This window comes from Micrasema longulum, unplaced genomic scaffold (genome assembly GCF_059751315.1).
Source record: "Micrasema longulum isolate JH-2025_06_02 unplaced genomic scaffold, ASM5975131v1 h1tg000030l, whole genome shotgun sequence".
Lineage (NCBI taxonomy): Eukaryota > Metazoa > Arthropoda > Insecta > Trichoptera > Brachycentridae > Micrasema > Micrasema longulum.
This window is the reverse complement of record NW_028277237.1, coordinates 547,267-567,840: the sequence shown is the minus strand read 5'-3', so window position 1 is coordinate 567,840 and position 20,574 is coordinate 547,267. Positions and strand designations below refer to the sequence as shown.

Sequence of the window (20,574 nt, the reverse complement as noted above, 5' to 3'; positions counted from 1 at the left end):
CTTTTCACATACTTGATGTTTATTCATAAACATTTATTTTACAGAACAAAAATTTTATGTTTTATTAGCATGTATTATTTCTGATACATCTTGTAAAATTGAATGCATGTAAACAAAACAAGTATGCATGTACCTACACATAAAAGTATAAAATAATGTTTTGATTTTTGGAAAATAATAGAATTTTTAAAAAATAATGAAAGCAACAGATTAAACTTTGTATTTATTTGTTGCAGTATGGAATTGAAAAACAGATATTAATACATAAACGGATATTAGTACAAGTACGTACATGTCATTAGTTTCTGCATTATTTTAAGCATTGCCTTGTTGCACTAGTCAATACCTGTTTAAAGATTTTTCGTTTTCAAAAGTATTTTTAATTTCTCATTGCAATTACATAACTATGTTTTTATGAAATATACTTAAATATTTTAAAAAAAATAAAATAACATATTTTTCCTTTTTGTCATCAATAAAAAAATATGTGAACAAAAAATCCATCATCAAAAGTAAAAATTATGATTATTTTTATTGTTTAAATTATCTCCTTAAAAATTTTTAGAATGTTACTTCAGATATTGCCAGCGCTACGACAATTGATGTCTTTAACTTATCATGTACCTACATATTTCTCTCACTCTCTCTGGTCTCTCACGGTCTCTGGTTACTTCCAGTCTTCCCTTTACTGTACCGCCTGATGTTACCCTTTCAATAGCACAACATTAATTTATAGCTTTAAGTTGATTTTGTGTAAAAAATTTTTTTTCTGTTTAGACAAAATTACAATTTAAGTTATCTTTCCTCTGCATAAACGCCCCAACCTACCATTGAAGTTCTTACTTTTCATTTTTATTGACGTAACACAAAGCATTATTTAAAGGGGGGAAAAAAACATGATTTGTATACAAACATGTACGAGGTGTGTTCAGATAATAACGGGAATTTTTCAATTTTGCGGGTTTGGAGAGTCTGATGGTCATTTTTTTTAATTATGTTGGTAAACATGCCCCTGAAGTGAGCTAAAATTTTCAACTGTATTCATTGTTTACTTTGTGGCAGCCGCTAAGGTTAGATGTGTTTTTATGAGCTCGGTGATTATCGTCTGTTAAAAAAAAAAAACCAAAGCATTTGTATCAAATTTTGTGTAAAAAATGAAATAAAGTGTAACAAAATGTGTGAAATGTTATCGAAGACCTATGGTGAGTCTGCTATGAGTAAAACAAGAGTTTATGAATTGTATAAGCGTTTCTAAGATGGCCGTGAAGATGTTGAAGATGACAAACGGCCCGGACGCCCCAGCACATCAACAACCGATGAAAACATGGTAAAAGTGAATAAAATGGTTAGGAGCGATCGCCGAATCACAATTAAAGAAGTCGCTGATGATGTTGGCTTATTATCAATTGGCTCATGCCATGAATTTTTTTCGAATTTTTGGGTATAAAACGCATGGCAGCAAAATTTGTTCCAAAATTGTTGAATTTTGAACAAAAACAGCGGCGAATGGATGTTGTTCAGGTGTCACTAAATGAAGTCAATGACGATGCAGAATTACTGAAACGTGTTATAACAGGTGACGAAACATGGTTGCACGGATATCGTCTCAATCGTCCCAGTGGAGGCATTCTGGATCTTCAAAACCGAAACGCTTCAACAAGTGCAGTCGCACATGAAGGTGATGGTCACTGTGTTCTTCGATTTTAATGGCATAGTGCATCATGAATTCTTGCCACGAGGTCAAACGGTCAATAAGGAGTACTACCTACAAGTTCAACGCCGTTTGCGTGAAGCAGACTGAAAAAACGCCCGGATTTGTGGCAAAATAATTTGTGGCTTTTGCACCATGATAATGCACCCGCTCACCCATCATTACTACTTCGTGAATCTTTGGCCAAAAACAATACTGTAACGATGCCCCAGCCTCCATATTCGCCAGACATGGCTCCATATGACTTTTTCCTATTTCCAAAAATAAAGAGAACCTTAAAGAGAACGTCAATTTACAAGCATAGATGACATTAAAAGCGCATCGCTGAAAGGGCTACAGGCTATCCCAAAGATTGAGTTTAAGAATTGTTTCGAGGATTGGAAGGAGCGCTGGCACAAGTGCATAATATCTAATGTGGACAATTTGGAAGGTGACAACATTAATGTAGACGAATATATTTAAAAAAAAAACGAAAATCCCCTTTATTTTACCTCCCGAACACATCATGTACATAATATAACGAAACATAATAAATTGATAATAGTCCACCTCATGGTCTAATCATGGTCAGCTTGTTTACCAACCATGCAAGAGGTCTCTTGTTTGATTCCTGACACGGTTGACACTAAATATTTTTGCTTTAGACAAAAAAAACTTTTTTTTTAATTGAAAGAAATGTTGTTTTTACGGACACAATATTTCAGAAATATTGCCTCACGCTTTGTTAAAAAATAATCCAGATTCGCAACGATTGATGTACCAATGCAGTGCTCTGTGCACCATTAGATGCGAATAAAGGAATGATGGTGTGATAAAATGGTTGGTATATTTTGCATTTGTTATTTTCATTGGCCAATGTATGTCAGTTTACCCATCTAGAAAACTTTTATCTACGTTGGATAGCTAACTTTTTAGTGTCAAAAGGATTATATTATGTAAATATTCCAAATATCTATTTGTGATTCTTAATATCAATAAATAAAACAACTTCGTTTTTCAATGACTTATTTATTAGGGAACTAAAAGTCTTCAAACAGTTTCAGTATAGTTTCATACTCCTATAGAATGCTCAAATTCAAAATGCTTAGGAATCCAACTTTAACACAGTACAGATGTCCCATATTTTATAGTGTATTTTTTTTTCGAAAAAATTATAAAATGAATACTACAAGGTCTGTTCAAAAAGTATCCGACCATAATTTTTATTGGCAAAACAAATAACGCTTTGAAGGCGGAGCTTAGATGTCCGTTTGTAGGTATACCTAGAGCGCATGCTCTATTTTTTTCACGAACTCAGCTCCACTCAGTCGCTGCCACGCCGTTGAAGAGTGAGCAAGTGTACTCTATTGTCGTCGGATATTAGTTTTAACAAAATGACAGAAAAAGTTGAACAACGCTACTGCATCAAATTTTCTTTAAAGCTTAGGGATTCTCAAGTGGAAACTATCCGCAAAATTAAAAAAGTGTTTGGGGACAAAGCAATGGGCACCCACACAGATAAAGGAGTGGTATAACCGCTTCAAAGATGGCCGCCCATCTGTGGAGAGTAAAGCACGATCCGGTAGGCCCTCAACATTCAAAACTGATGTTGTTTTTGATCAAGTAAGGACCCTGGTCATGTAGGATCGTCGAATAACGTTCAGAGAACTTGCTGATGAAGTGAACATTAGTGTTGGATCCATTCATTCCATTTTAGCTGAAGATTTAGCCCTCAGAAGGGTCTTAGCAAAATTTGTGTCCAAGTTGCTGACAATTGAGCAGAAGCAACTTCGTGTGGAGATCACACAGAACATGCTGGAGACTGTGATCAATGATTCCAACTTTCTCAACACAGTCATCACTGCTATGACTTTTTTCCCAGCTAAAAATGCCATTGAAAGGGACCAGATTTCAGACCAAGGAAGACATCATGAACATTGCGACGGACCACATGCGCGCCATACCAGCGTCTTTCCAGCGTTGCTTCCGGCAGTGGCAGAACCGTAGGGAGAAGTGTGTAGCAGCACAAGGGGACTACTTTGAAGGGGATTAGTGTCATTTAATTGTATCTCAATAAATGTTTTTATGAATAAAAGTCAGATACTTTTTAAACAGACCTCGTATATAAATTAAGGAGTATTTTATATAGCTACTCTAAAGGCTATTAAGGAAACAAAGTTGCTTTATTTTAATTAACTGAAAAATGTTTAATGAGAAATATACGAGAATGAAGAATTGGAAGATCTATAACTAAGCACATACAGTGGAATTCGGTTTTAATGCTCACAGAAACAGTGAGATATCAGATTTAATGAGGGAACATTAGTTGACAATTCTTCCGGCCAGACGCATCAGGAGTAACTTGATATTTGCTAATTTTCAGGAGAGCGAAAAAACCAATTCATTAAAGTATATTTCGTGTCAAATGCCATTTACAAATATAAATGCACAATTAAATTATAGACATATGTTGATTGCCATTGAGATAGAGTACTAATATGTTAATTGAATGCTTTTTTTCACAAAAGTCGTGTTTTACACCTCTATGACTCTGTTGAAGAAAGGTGCAATTATAGTTACGACTTTATGAGATAAAAATTAAAAAACAAAAAGGACGTAAATTAATTTTATGCCCTATAATATGCTTCTATAAAATTTTGTGCAATATGATCTATTTAAAAATTAGACCTGGGGGCTTATTATTTATTTGACAATTGTAGTTCTTTAACCCATAACGTACTGCAGACTGTAAATACGAGGGCGGTTTGATAAGTCAGTGACTTTTTGAATTTCCCGCGCAGTTACTTCAAATGCAACAGTGCTGCCGTCAACTGTAATCTATCAGTGGGCAACGTTCTAATTTTGATCAAGGTACGTCGTTCAATAGGTGTTTGACAGCCGTTCAAAGCAGACAACCTTGTGATTTTCTACAAAAATGGAAAAAAGTGAATTTCGTGTGTTGATTAAACATTATTTTTTACGTAAAAAAACCATCACTAAAACTAAGGAAAGACTTGATAAATACTACGGGGACTCTGCACCATCAATTTCAGTGGTTCAGAAGTGGTTTACGGAGTTCCGTTGTGGTCGTACCAGTACTAGTGACGCCGAACGTTCAGGTCGTCCAAAAGAAGTGATCACGCCGGAAATCATCGATAAAATCCACGAAATGATATTGGACGATCAGAGAATGAAAGTGCGTGAGTTGGCTAATGCTGTAAGTATCTCAACTGAACGTGTACATCATATTTTACACGAATATTTGGATATGAAAAAACTCTCCGCGAGATGGGTGCCGCGATTGCTCACACTCGACCATAAGCGCAATCGTGTGACCACTTCAAAAGAGTGTTTAGCGATGTTTAGCCGTGATCAGAACGACTTTTTGCGCCGTTTTGTCACTGTGGACGAAACATGGATCCATCACAACACGCCAGAGACCAAGTAAACAATCAAAGCAGTGGGTTGCTCGGGGTGAACGTGGACCAAAGAAGGCCAAACTGTGTCTGTCAGCCAACAAGGTCATGGCCACAGTTTTTTGGGATGCACGCGGTGTCATTCACATCGATTACCTCGAGAAAGGTAAAACGATCACCGGCGAATATTATTCAAACCTTTTGAACAGATTCGACGTTGATTTGAAGGAAAAACGGCCGCATTTGGCGAAGAAGAAAGTGCTGTTCCATCAAGACAATGCACGTGTGCACACATGTCTAGTCACGATGGAATTGGGCTACGAACTTCTACCCCATCCAGCATATTCTCCTGATCTAGCCCCCTGCGACTATTTTCTTTTTCCAAACCTAAAGAAATGGCTGGGCGGTAAAAGATTTGAGTCGAATGAAGAAGTCATTACCGAAACAAACGCCTATTTTGAGAGCCTTGAGCAAACCTATTATTTGGAGGGAATAAAAAAATTAGAAAAACGCTGGACTAAATGTATGGAGCTAAAAGGTGATTATGTAGAAAAATAAAATGTTTATTTGCCGAAAAAAAATTGTTTTATTCAAAAAGTCACTGACTTATCAAACCGCCCTCGTATAAGGTAGAAGTTACTTGAATAGAAACCAGATAACTGCTTAGCTGCCGGATATGTACAGAAAAATAGGTCCATATTATATTATCTGCAGAAGCAGTACTCAGCAAGCAAATTTTCCTATCGATGGGTAAATTCTGACTTACATTCACACTATATATGTTTTGCCTCTATAATATTTGTTGAACTTTGCTGATTTGCAAGGCGCATGTAGAACATACGTCCTTATGCGAAGTAAATTTATTATGTGAATCAATTACCTAATAAATTTTATAGGTGTATTATGAGTTACTGCTCTATGCTATTGGACTTGGTGACTGACACTTCGAAGCATACTGACATATACCAAGGTAAGTCTATATGCTTCGTATGGTAAATATAACTTTGCCGTACAATTTAATGCTAAAATTGTTACCGCGCACAAGAAAACATTTATTGTATCCAATTCCCCGTAGTGCTGAAGTTCCTCATTGGTATTTTGGCTAACAAAATTCGAAAAGTATCACATATATGATTGAAAGTGCATATAATACATACAAGCTTTGTGACTCGGTAAGTACTGGACCGGCACCGCATTACAATTTCCAATTTTTTTCTATTTTTTTAATGATATGCTTGTTTCGGGGGTTTCAACAGTGTTTTTCAGATTTTTTAATGTTTTATGCAGTGTCATGTGACCCCTCTAGATGCTTGTCTTCGTGTCATGGGTATGTTTGTAAACATTTATTATAATTTTCCTGAATGTTTTTAAAAAAAAATAGTTATGTGTATTTGTTTACTTAGTGACAAAATGCAATGGCATTGGTATTTAAAAAAAACCTTTCTCTTGTATAAAAAGTCACTCTTATAACGAGCAAATTCAGTCAGTTCCATCTTCCTCGTAAAAACCAAGTTTGACAGTGTTGATGATTTGGGGAATATAACTACGAAACACAGGAGACAAGAAAAACATAATTTATAATCTATTGCCAACTTAAATGGATATATTATTAAAAATTATACACACATACAACAGTTTTTCATACTTCACGCAGAATCACTTTCACACAAATTAATTTTCGAAAATATTATAATGAAGATACATATTAATTATATCTATTTTTACATTTCATTTAATCAATGTCTTAATTAAACCCACAATTGATTGGAATACAGTAAAATGTAAAATAGTCAATGCTGATGCTGATGCGAATCATCAACCTGCATAGTGAATTAAACAGTTATTCGGTAGAAGTTGTTTGCCACTTATGTTTACTACGTGAAACGGTTAGGTATGTTTAACCGAAGTCTTTCCTTTTAGTTTGGTGATACACACACGCACTGTTATCAGTAAACTATAAGAATCGTGCCCAAAATGTTAATGGAATTGGATGTTGTTTGTTTTAGGCAATGTATATGTGTTAGTAACGGCCGGAGCGAGAGCTTCGTGTGTCCTTTGGGCGGCGTTCCCGTGAGCGAGAGCGACGCTTGGTTCCGCGTTCCCGGGAACGGGAGCGACTGCGGCGACCCCCAGAGCCGCCGATGGGCATCTTGCGGCGAGAATACAAATACCTAGATACAAATTAATCAAACATTAATATTACATAACAGTTATTTATATTTATAGATGTGTTTAGTACACTGGAACAATAACATGGTCCAAAAATTAGTGCAATTTTTATTTCAACATTAATTTAACAATGCTTAATAGTAATATAATTGTGCTGTTCATTATTGGAATGGTCTACATCTCTTCTTTTACCTAGCATATAACATAATATAAACAAAGATGTTACAAATTTCGAAGCATACAGGGAAAACTAACTAGCGTCGTTATTTTGTTAGTATACTACTGTGTGGAACTATCACCTGTGAAAAAAGAGGTTCCAGTGTATGCCAAAATATTTGCAGAGATTTGGACGTAAAATATTTTTGATTAAAACTGACCTAAATAGAAGTATACAAATTGAAAAGCATTTTCAGGCGTTGCCTATTAGGTGAAATAAATCAGTCTTATCTACATCAAATAAGGTTTCGGCTCTTTCACTTCATTATAATCCAGTGTCCACAATTTCGGCCTTGTGGTATAGTGGTCAGCGTGTTTGCCTACAGGTCTCGGGTTCGATTTCCGACATGGTTGACATGAAATATTGATTTAAAAATGTGTTCAGCTCTAGAATATTTGATAGTCCCTGGTCTGACACCTGAAGCGTAAGACTGATCATCTTACCTTCATGTAACAAAAATTATCGAGATTTGCTGCGATTAGTATACCAATGCAGTGCCCTATGCATCATTAGGTGCGGAAAATGAATGGTGATGATAATCCACAGGTGGAAGAATTCAACAAAGCAAGATGTTTAAACATAAACAGATGTTACACCGTGTGTAAAGTAATTAGTTAAAACGGCCAAATGACAGGGTATAGGATCTGTAAATGCCTAAACATCGGTATTTACTTCCCAAATATTTTTTTAAAATAGAGCTGGAATACCAAAGTGAATAGACAGCTTTTAAAGACTTAATTGTTTTTCAAAGTATTCTCGGCGAAGATTAGATAAGAAACATTTATTCCAGTTATTCCACTTGTTTGTTGGTAGAGTAAAAATCGCATTTCTGAAGTTGTCGACTGCTTCTTCTGGCGACTGGAACCTTTGACAATGCAGTCCGTTCTTCATTTTCGGAAAGAAAAAAATCGTTGGGACTTAAGTCGGGACTGTATGGGGGATGGTCTAGCAATTTGACGTTTTGTTGCTCTAAAAATTAAATTGTCTTGCGAGCTGTATGCGAACTTGCATTATCTTGGTGGAGGATGATTCGTCATTCGGGGATGTTTTTTCGAAGCTCAGCGATGACTTCCAACAAACAAATGGTTGTATTTTTCTGTGTTAAATAAACACAGAAATACAAAATAAATGAAAAAGAACAAATAATTAAGAAGTGTTACGTAATAATCTAAAGAATAAATTTTATTAATGAACTTTTTATTTTAAAAAAACCATATCTGTCAATACAAAACGTATACTTACTTACTAACTACTGACTACTAAATCTAACTAACTCTTCGCTGTGACATCACCTACAAGTAAAATTGACTAACTGTTACTTGGTCAATTCTTTGGATCTTAAATTTACTGATAAAAGTGACTATGTGTGTTGGTCAGTTTTACTTCTATCGAATGGTTACATATTTTACAAATTAAATTCTTTTTAGAGTGTCAGATCGACTTGGCATTTTTACCAGTCAAGCATTATGCTAATACAATGTCAAAAAGTCAATAATCTCAATTTTGTCATTTTTGCAAATGGTCACTTTTACTTTTATAACCACGATATCTACTACATAAACATTGCAAACACAAATAAATTAGAGGCAACAAAGCCAAAAAAATTAGGCCAATAGACAAAAATTCGATTTGAAAAAAAAAAACTTCAATATGCAATATCTTGAAAACGGATCAGTTTGGGGTACGGTGTTTCATAGTCAAATCAGTCAGGAATGATGGAAACTACAACGTCTTAAAGGATCTAGGTCAACTTAACTAGTAATCCTGTATTTATACAAAAATATATGTACCTTCTAAGATCCCTGGAGATTGGTTTAAGGTGCATGAAGTTACAGAATCCTGAGCGAGTGCACTCTCCCATTTCGTACTGGCGACAACACGCCTCACGGAAATCAGTTACGGGAGATAACTCAGCATACACCGGTCGACCCCCAAACCACCTATTATTTAGTTCCGTTGCAGCTTTTTCTGCATCCTCTTCACGACGAAACTGGAAATAAAGATAACTTTTAAATAAAATAACAATAAATACTTAAATGTTCAGACTAAACCAAAACGACATTAATTCTCTTCCTGTATATTTTAAATAAATTTTCACAATCTTGATATTCACCCAACTATTTCTATTTAGGGGCCATTTTCAACTAGTTGTAAAAAACTCGAGTTGTGGTAGAACCCAGTTTTCAATTATTGTCAATTTAGAATTCAGTGTTTCTGATATGATGCTATTTACTGTAGTTGGTTGTTAAAATATAGGTCCTAGTTACTTCAAATGAAAACAAGATGCTTCAAATTAGTTTGATAAGAAAAGGATCATTGATGATTGGCCTCGAGGGGGGAGACTACACTTACGGAGAAATGGAGTCAGCGTTAAAAACCTCAAGTCTACAAAAACGTAGAAATAACATTGACTCCATATTTATGTTTAATTTACTGAATGGCTTAATTGATGTACCATCGTTACTGGAACAAGTGGCATTCAATGTTCAGATCCGCCGGTTGCGAAATAATAATGTGCTGTTTGCTTGCATGCACCAATGTCCCTATTGTGTCGTATTGTAAACTCGAGAAAAGATCTGGACTTTTTTGGTGTAAATCTTTATACATTATAAAAAATCACTAAGATAGACCAGATCTTGTCTTGAGGTAGTAATTTATTTTTTTTGTTCTAGCTTTAATTTTATTTAGTTGTATTTTATTTGATTATTACCTGTATTTATTATAAGAAATTGTATTTACCATTGTTAGAATGGACTGCATAAGTCCGTCAATAAATAAATAAATTAGATAAATAATCAGTGAATAAAAAAGATGCACTACATTTACCTTGATATATACATTTCCAACAAGGTGGTCCCCAAGATTGTCACAGACATTCATCTCTTCGATTTCTCCATATTTATCTTCACATTCTACAAAGACGTCTTCAAAAAAGTTATCATAATGTTCCTGCATTTCCTCGTCAGAAACATTCGCCACCACTAAAAATAATAGGCAATGAATTTATTACAATAAGTCATTTTACTAAAAATTATTTAAGAAAAGTTTAATACAAAGATATTTATATAATATCAGGAATGTTGAGTACAATAAAGTAGAGTACATTTGAAGTGTCCCTAATTGTACATTTTGTATGACTATGAATTAAAGTTCTAAACATAAAAAAAAGGTACTAACACCTAAAGAAATCAATGGGATACCAATATTTTCTATATTTATTGCACACATTTTTCTTTCTGAGGTAACTATTTAAAATGACTGGGTGTTATTTCAATTAAAATTTTGAGCCGATCGTGACAGGCTCTACGTTCAAAATAAAAACCAAGCTAAACAATGTAAGGAAAAGAGACTTGATTTATTGGGTCCACATGTAGTATTTAGTGAACATGATAAAAATAAAATAGGAATTAATTCACTAGTTACGTAAACCTTGACGAAGAAGCTTGTTTGCTTTGAAACCGGTTGGTGGAAAAAAAAAAAAAATTAGTGGTTAACAAGAAAGTTGTTTTATTTACTTTACTAGACAATTTTGTTCAAAATTTCCTTATTTAAAACCATGCAATTTTACTTTTCTTGGATGTTTTTATTTGATAATTAAGGGAAATGCTTTTTTTATGAACTGGGCTGGGCAACCTATGCAATTTGTCAAAGGTTTGCGTTCTGGAGACACTTAGACTTAGTGTAAAAACTTAGTGACACAGACTTAGTGTAAAATTAGCTAAGAACCCTGGTATCTTTTAGCTTAGTGCTGGACTTTCAATAAAGACGAAAGGTTCGCTTTCGGACTGGCCTCAGAGATACCGGGGAGATTATAGCCTAGAAACTGCTTTAAAAATAATTATGTTTTACCTACGTTATAAGCCCAAAGAGAGCCGCTATAAAAAATAACAAAATGGTAACATTACAGCCATAGGCCAAATGGCTCATACGGGCGGTGTGCACTAGTATTTACACAAGCTGCGGCCGACACGATACCTGGAGTGGAGTGGGTAGTATGACCCACTTCCCTCCGGGCTATTCAGAGCAACGTGACGGCAAGCACCGCCAAGCCCAACCATGACGCTTTAAAAGGGTATAATTTTGGATTAATTAATCAGTTGAGCCTAGTCTCTTAACAGTGAGAATCACATTATATTTCCATCTCTCCGCCCTGTGTGTTCTCCGGTCTTCATCTCCACTCTGCCTGCCAATTGCCTTCACCTCTTTGTACCACTTGGACCGGGTGGAAATTCCCATTTAGGGCTATTGAGGTTGACTTGTGGTCGACGCATCTGTGCTCCTACCTTCTGGCTTTGCCTTTTGGCCCTGCAGGGAGGATGGTCTCCCTTTTACACCGGGTAGCCTGACTGCTGTAGATGGCGGATGATGAACCAGCACAATTATAGTAACACATACGTTACAGTTTGATTTCCTTAAAACATGGTTTTTATGGTGCCACTATAAATATTAATGGATAAAAAGATGAAGCAACAATATCGAACAAATAATCTATCAAAATCACAAAACATCACCATTCCATCTTAACTGATACATTTTGGTGAATATTTTTTTAGATCTAAATTTGTTGCAACAAAGAGGGAAACATTTTTGAGAAGAGAATATAGAAATCTAGGCATTTACAGGGCGTATGACCTGTCATTAGCTGGTTTAATTATTATTATTCTTACCCTTATTTGCACATAATAGTGCATAGGGCATTGCTTTAGTACATCAATTCTTCTTCTAGTGCAAGTTAAGGGATTATGAAACATTTTACTGAGAAAAAACAAGGTGGACAAATAAAATTGTTAAGATATACTTACAATGGCTTCCATCAGCCGATTTTGCAGAATTCTGTGGATTTACATACAGGTTTTGTAGTAAACATGTCTGTGAGAATGTAGGTTTATTATGAATACGTGAACAACGGTCCCCGTGACGACACGCTCCGATTTTAAAGTAAAAGGAACAATTGACTCTGAAAAACAAAAGGAAGCAATTTGCTAGACATGTTTTATCATTACTTATCCACTATGCATTACACAATAAATTCCATAAACATACATAGATTTACTGTTACAGATATAATGTAATCAATAATGTTTTCTGGAATTTAATATATAATTATTTTTACCACTATTTTAATAGATTTTTTACTGTCAATGAATGCTGGTAACTGATATGGCCAGAATTATTGCACTTAGAAGTAAGTATGATGAAGGCTAACAATAAAATCTCAGTCTATCACACTAAAGTAAAATATAACATTATGATTATTTTTAACATTTTGCCCTGAGTGCGAAAGATCTTCAATATGGAGTAATGGGCTTGAACGGTACTCGAGACAAGAGATATACTTGATAAACAGAATTCTTTAAAAACAAGATCGAAAATAATTTAAACAAAATATTTTTATGGTTAAAACACAACACAAAAACATAAAATGCCGGAAAGTTTTATGAAAGCGATACTAACCTCAAAATGATATAAATACAAAATTGTGAATAAAACAGACTGAAACCGCAGAATGCTGGGTCTTATTTTTAAGCAATCTGATTGAACGGTCATTAATACAATAAACGACAGTGGGTTTTCTATAATTATTCAGTGACAAACATAACCATGTTATCCAGAAAGCGGGTAGATAAACAGATACGTACTTGTCTTTCTCTGTTCCGAAAATTGCAGCCAAATATTCTGCCATGTTTGCTTTTGCCACAAAAGGCCAAAATTCTTCGTATATCCAATGTTTTAGATGAAGCCGGGAAAAACCTTTCGAAATAATAACGAAGCACTCTCGCAAACTTCCGCCCGCTCGTCAAACATGAAAGATGGCGTCGAAATCGTGTGTAACCATAGAAAAATTACCGGCGTTATTTTACATGTAGGTACTTTTATAGCTCTTAGGGACAAAGCGTATTTTTTACTGAAATTATTATATTATTCTGAAACCTTTCTCTGCCCTCTACTGAACAATCTACACACTGTCTCTTTATTTAGCATACTTACAGTGGTGACAAAATGTCAGAATGCTCACAGTTCTTTTTTTAAATTATTTAATTTATTATGGCTTTTACCATTATTGGTAATATTAGCCAGAAACATACAATATGTACAACTGTTAAGTGGGAACAAAACAATTTTACAGAAAACAAGGCAGAAAAATTAACGTTTGCTTGAGTTTCATTCAAAATACATCTCTATTTTTAATTTTTCTAAAATCAGAGATCATGCACTAAAAATTGGGAAACTGAGAGAAGAACTGGGAAAACTTGTATCTTTAAGTAAAAATTTACTTAATCTAAAACCAGTAAAACAAATACATTTTAACCAATTAACGGTTAATTAAAATTTGATTATTAAAAAAAGTGTAAGAAAGATTTTTCCAAGATTATTAAACATTGACTTCAAATCAAATCTTTTTCTTAAGTGGCTGACTACTAGAGCTTTCACCCTACTTCATAAAATAATAAAAATAATGGTACTTTTAGAATATTTAGTTTTTGTTTACGTAACTACAATCATCATGTTCCAGATAGCAGTGAAACTTGGTACAAACTTGATTTAAGATTCATGGAAGTTTAATACGGAAAATTTGACGTGACAAGTTTTTATCAAAAGTTGCTAGAATACTGTTATGTCAAATTTGACGAGACAAGTTTTGACAAATCTTGCTGTAATCTTGTTATGTCAAGAATTGTGTTTCAGAATCCAAAAGTCATACAGTGATGATCAACACATTGTCATATAAATATAAAAATATGGAGAGAATTCCTTTTTTTCATTTTTATTTTATTTAAACTGTTATATTTAATCCCAGGAATTCTCTAAAAGATTTTTTTTGGCACCAAAACAGGCCGTGAGTCCCAATTACAGTGGAGAATTACAGCACGGTACACCCAGCCTTAAGAAAAATCACATTATTTTTTTGTGTTCTCACCAGGAATCGAACCCAGAACCTTCCATGTGTGAGTTAAATGTCTTAACCACTACACCATGGAGGCCACTGAATTAAATTAATGCAGTACAAATACTTGAATAGATTTATAATATTAGAAATCGAACACTGATTTGAGTCTACTAAACACTTTATTTTATTTTTACAAATATAAAAATATAACAATAAAAACTTCGTTACAACTGCTTCGCCTTATTAGGGCATTTTCAAACGAATGTGAAGATTATATGGATTAAATGTCCTTATATAGGTACTTAAGTAGAAAGTATGATTAATGTACATGCTATAGTTCATAAGATTATTTTTATTTTCTACTTAAGTACCTTGAATTATATAACTATATAAGGACATTCAATCCATATAATCTTCACATTCGTTTGAAAATGCCCTAATAAGGCGAAACAATTGTCACGAAGTTTTTATATTAGTAAAAATAAAATAAAGTGTTCAGTAGACTCAAATCAGTGTTCGATTTTTTATATTTTAAGTTTAAATAAGGAGTTCTCCAAAATAAACACCAAATCAATCAATATTTAAATAGATGTTGATTCCAAACAACATACAGATTGACAACACTGCTCTAGTCATGGAAAAATAACGTATTATGTGATCTATATTTGGCGCTGTTTTTTTGTTCTTTAAAATTCGTAATAATTACGCATTTCATTTTCGGGTGATTTTTAAAACTTTTAATATTGTTTTAGTGTTAATACTCAGTTCAAAAGATAAACAAGTTATATGCCACAAAGAAAAAACAATAATAATGAGTTTTACGACAAAACCGTCTTGTCAAGAGTTTTCTTTAAGTAAGTTAGAAAATTAATGATATTAATATCTCATCCATTACAGCATGCTAACAATATTTTAAACTGATTGATTATTATTAAATATCACAAACATTGTACTATTATGTATGTCATTGCATCAAAACATAATTGATTGAATAATGTTTTATTTTATTCCAGCATACTTTCAATGATGATTTTCAAGTCAAAAAAACACGTCAATAAAAAATAACGTAGTGGTTTTGGTAGAAAATGCCCTCGCAGATGCAATGATTTATTTAATTATGAAAACCGAACAGCAATCAATAAAGGATATTGGTCAAACAAAAATTTTGAAAAAGTATGATATGTAATTTAGTTTTATAAGTGTGTATGCACAAAACTGATAAGTCATGTTATGAATATTTATGTCATATTATATAGTAGTTACATTTAAAAATTATATCCAAAGTAAAACAGCCTTTTTTATTTTTCAGAAACGTACGGGATAGCACGATTTTTAAAAGCATGGGAAAGCATTTTTTAAAAGCTTAAGAATTTCCCAATTTAGACTCTTGTCGATGAAACGAGGAAAAGGAAAAGTTCTAAATTTATTGCAACAGAGGAAGAAAACATTTTTGAAAAGGGAATATGGAAGTCTAGGCACTTACAGGGCTTATGACCTGTCATTAAATGGTTTTAGTGGACACTTTACACGCTGTGTAACATTTATCATTCTACCTATGTTTAAACATGCAGATTTCCTCAACTCTTCTATCTTCATCTTCATCTTGATCTTCGTCTGTTAACTTTTGTGAAGTATAAGAACTGAAACCTCAATCATGTGGGTGAGATTCATTTGGCTGAACCATTTCACCTACGAGGCAACGCCGGAAATCAATTCTTCTATTTTTATACTCCTTATACCAGTTAATTTAATCAACAACGTTTTGGGTATGTCCAAATATTTGTTAACATACTGGATTTCCTCCCTCGGGAGTTTATTAAGAACCAAATTTGTTGCAACAGAGAGGGAAATTTTTTTTGATAGAGAAAGGAATATGAAAGTCTAGGCATTTACTGAGCATATGACCTGTCATTGACTGGTTTAAAGGGTCGCTTTACACGCTGTGTAATGTTCATTATACTGCCTATGATTAAACATTCACATTTCCTCAACTCTTCCATCAGCTATCGTTTGTGAAGTATAAGAGCTGAAACCTTTATTATGTTGGTGAAATTCATCCGGCTGAACCATCAGCTCTTATACTTCACAAAAGTTAACATATGGAAGAGTTGAGGAAATGAAGATGTTTTAACATAGGTAGAACGCTGAATGTTACACAGTTTTTAAAGTGGCCACTTAAACCAGCCAATGACAGTACATAAGCCCAGTAAAGAAATACCTAAACTTCCATATTCCTTTCTCAAAATGTTTTCCCTCTGTTGCAACAAATTTTGATTTGAATATCAGATACTGTTTACCATGAGAAATCTCTCTAGTCGAAAAGCTATAAGTAAGTCATAAAACAGTTTTATTTATTTGTTTCAAAGCTGAAAAACATAAGAATGCAGCGGACTCTGACATCCAGTCAATTGATATGAATTATTTGACATCACAACATCATCTGACTTTCTTGGCAAATAGCCTTTAATTTTTATCGTTTATTGAAAATAAATATACTGAGTAATAATAATAAGATATTTTACTTAATTTTTATATTTTGAAGAAGCTTCGTGTTTTTTTTGTGTTTTTCTTGTTTTTTTTTCATTGTTTTTTGTGATTTTCTTTGTTTTTCTTTTTTTTTTTCTTTGGTTTTTTTATTTTTGTTATTTTTTTTTTCTTTTGTTTTTTTTTTGCTTTGTAGTAATATATCCAAAATTGCATAAATGTTGGTGTGAGAACGTTGTAGGATGTTCCTAAAAAAAACATCATGAAAGTTTGTTGGATGGCAACTAAGAAGTTTGGTTTAAACTTGCCTCAAGTTTATAGAGTTTCAATCTCAAACTTGGGTCAAGCTTGAACTCTTGATACTTCAAACTTGATACAAGCTTGAGGCAAGTTTACATTGCTATCTGGGGTGCCATGCTACAACCATCCCTAGTCCGTCAAGTTTTTTTAATAATTAAACTAAGAAATATGTGCTTATGTTTGGAAAAAAAACATGACTCTAAGCTAACGAAAGATATGAATACAAAATTGCAAATTATTACTTTCATCCCGGTCTCCCTGCTTTGATACGAAAAGTTCAAATAAATAAAGTATATTTTTTATTTCTATATTTAGATTTCTATATACGGGCAACTCAGAGACAATGTAGAACAATAACTAGTTGGGCAACTCTGTGGCAAATAATAGATAACAGCTCAAAAAGCTGTCAAGGTTCTGTCATATAATCTGTGGTTCTGTCAAGTCTCGGAGTAAACTGTATTTTTGCGAATATAACATACAATTTTAATAATATTGGATACTTAGTATTTATTGAAACCTTCGAGTCTGAAAACATTCTTCTTAAGCCCAATTATTGATTAAAATAAGTTTTACTTATCCACCATGACCGTAACTCTAAAGGAGTTACCAATGGATTCCTTTAAAGAGGTATGCAGTATGCATTTTGCGAGCATAACCATGGTTTGCAATTGATTATCAACTAAATAACTTTACGTGTTCTAGCTCACGCATTTATTTGTGGATGAAATGACAGGATACATCCCAAGGAAGAATACTTTAACAGCGACAGAAACATATTCAATTGAGGATATAAATTTAATGAAAACTAAACTAAAATCCATATTTTTGCACTTAACATATTCCAAAATTGATCCTAAAGAAGATCTCTCTAGTATAATTGACTCTGAAAGAGTTGATTTTGTAATGGAAATTTTTAATGAGAGAAAACTTGATATTGCATTAGCACTTCTAAAGCAACATAATAATTGTATTATGCGGACTTTGGATAATTTTGATTGGCGAGTTAATTGGATTATTGGGAGTAGTGCCTCCACTACTTTACGGTATCCATTAGTACATTTAGACTTTTCTATTCTTCAACAGACTGATAACAATAATAAGAAAGAAAATATCTCCTTTGAATTAACAAAAACGGAACTGGATTCGTTAATAACTTGTTTAGAGGAAATAAAAGAAAATATTGAAACCTAAAATGCATTTTTTTGTCAAAACATGATCCCTTGTATCCAAATATTGTAATCCAAATTTTAAGACCAAACATTTAAAAATGTCTAGTTTTATAAAGTCTTATTTTAAGAGATTTACCATTGAAGATCTGACAAAATAAAACCGTAAAGCGCATTACATAAATTTTACGAATAGGTTATAATTTTTTTGTGATTTTATATGACATAAGTTGAAAACGCTCATTGGTCATAAGGGGGAAGTGTACTAATTATTTTGTTTCTTAACTTATGTAAAACGTGATAACTTATAATGTGAAAACATAAGCAATTAAGACAACCTCCAAGACGTAAAAGCTAAGCTTCACACATAATCGGTTCTGAGTTCAATTACTTGTGAGATGATGTCATTTGTCTTTGCTACATAGTTTTATGTTCTTTTTGTTTAGTTTGTTGTACATATGTTTCTGCATAAAACTGATGTAATTGGCTTAGGCCGTAAATGTGATTTTCTCAAACTTGAATGTTCTGCACTGTCATTGGGCCTCTTATAGAGGAAAAATAAATAATTAGAATGGAATTATGTATAAAGTATCAATAAATAAAATAATTACATATATATGTGTCGTTTACGAGACTTCCGGGCCTGTCATCGTCTGGTTTTAGTGATGGCTTTATACAATGATGTAATTTGTAATGTGTAATTTGCTTAAATATATATATTTTTTTTTTTACATTTTTTTGCACCACAACAGGCCAGGAGGCCTAATTACAGTGGTGAATTACATCACAGAGTACCCAGGCTTGAGAAAAATCACATTTTTTAATTTTTGTGTTCTCACCGGGAATCGAACTCGGAACCTTCCGTGCGTGAGTCAAGCGTATTCATCGTCATGCGTCAAATCTAATATATGTGAATGGGGAAGGCGTAACAAACTTAGGTTTAATGTTTCCAAGTGTTCGGTCACGTCTTTCACTAGGGCCCAAAAAACTCTATTTTTTCGCTACAAAATGAATGACCAGAATCTGATACGAACATCAAATGTTAAGGATCTGGGCGTTCGATTTGTGAGTACCCTGACATTTCATAAACACATAGAGACAATCAGTGGTAATGCATTGAAGATATAGGGATTCATTCTGCGTACTGCCAGGGTTTTTGAAAATACCCGCGTACTGAGAACTCTTTACAACTCCTTGGTGCGAAGTAGACTCGAGAGTGGCTCGATGATTTAGGGGTCACATGAACTGAAGTACTCTCTTATGATAGAGAAAATCCAAAAAGTGTTTCTGAGATATCTCTACATGAGAGAGTGCGGGTATTATCCTTGGCTCTATCCGACCGAGTTTCTCCAGGGTATGCTTGGCTACAACAGTTTAGAGACTAGAAGGAATGTGTATTTGACTACACATTTTTATCGATTGTTGCGCAGTATTGTCGATAATCCTGAGATTATTTTTATTTATTTCTTAAGTTAGCTTATATTAAAACTAATATAAACTATTATGTACATTTACATCATCTATATATATTTACATTTCCTTACAGTAACTTATACATTTATTTTTAAATTCTTTCAGACACTTTTCATTCTTCATACATTCAGGCATCTCATCATACATTTTTAAACCCTTATACATCAAACAATTTGATGAGCATTGGTTTGTATGTTCCTGATAATTACCTAAGACAGCGTCAGCATAGATTGTTTCATATTCCGATATTCAGGATCAACCTGCCGATGGTTATACCTGTTGGAAGAGCTACCGCTATGCTGAACGACATCGCTCTGGATATTGATCTGTTCCATGTATCCGAAGGGGTTTTCCGGAGCAGGATTCTCCTACTACTTTGACATAAATCTCTTTCATGTATTTTTTTCTTTTTTATAATATGTACGTATAAAATGTGTGTTTGTAATGTATATGTTATTTTTAAATAAATGGATTGAATTAAAAAGGCCACAGGAGAGTCTACTGTAAGCTGAGCTGTCATATTTAAACCATATAATAATTATCAATAATAAATAGTAGTCGCATTAACTTCATTTCATTGCTTCGTGGTATAGGTTATTGATATTTGTTATTATAATTTAAACATGATTTTTTAAAATGAAGTGCTCTTTCCTATTTATTTGTAATATCTACGCGTGTGTGGTCTTTGATGGCATATAAATGATCCTCAAAACAATATAAATAAAATACAAAATATATTTTACATTTTTAAATGTGAAACATTTTCAGAC

General features: G+C 33.4%; 2 protein-coding genes across 2 annotated transcripts; one reads left to right on the top strand and one right to left on the bottom strand.

The window, feature by feature from the left end:
- Positions 1-6,680: 6,680 nt before the first annotated feature.
- On the bottom strand, positions 6,681-13,397 carry U2af38 (U2 small nuclear riboprotein auxiliary factor 38). The gene is made up of 5 exons (XM_088224228.1): positions 13,132-13,397; positions 12,295-12,449; positions 10,319-10,473; positions 9,283-9,482; positions 6,681-7,277 (listed from the first exon to the last, which is right to left on the bottom strand). Exons 1-5 carry the CDS (start codon positions 13,173-13,175, stop codon positions 7,127-7,129), a joined length of 705 nt encoding a protein of 234 aa, XP_088080354.1. The 5' UTR covers positions 13,176-13,397; the 3' UTR covers positions 6,681-7,126.
- Positions 13,398-17,501: 4,104 nt separating this feature from the next.
- On the top strand, positions 17,502-18,358 carry LOC148285515 (COMM domain-containing protein 8-like). The gene is made up of 2 exons (XM_088223988.1): positions 17,502-17,792; positions 17,868-18,358. Exons 1-2 carry the CDS (start codon positions 17,748-17,750, stop codon positions 18,354-18,356), a joined length of 534 nt encoding a protein of 177 aa, XP_088080114.1. The 5' UTR covers positions 17,502-17,747; the 3' UTR covers positions 18,357-18,358.
- The last annotated feature ends 2,216 nt before the right edge of the window (positions 18,359-20,574 follow it).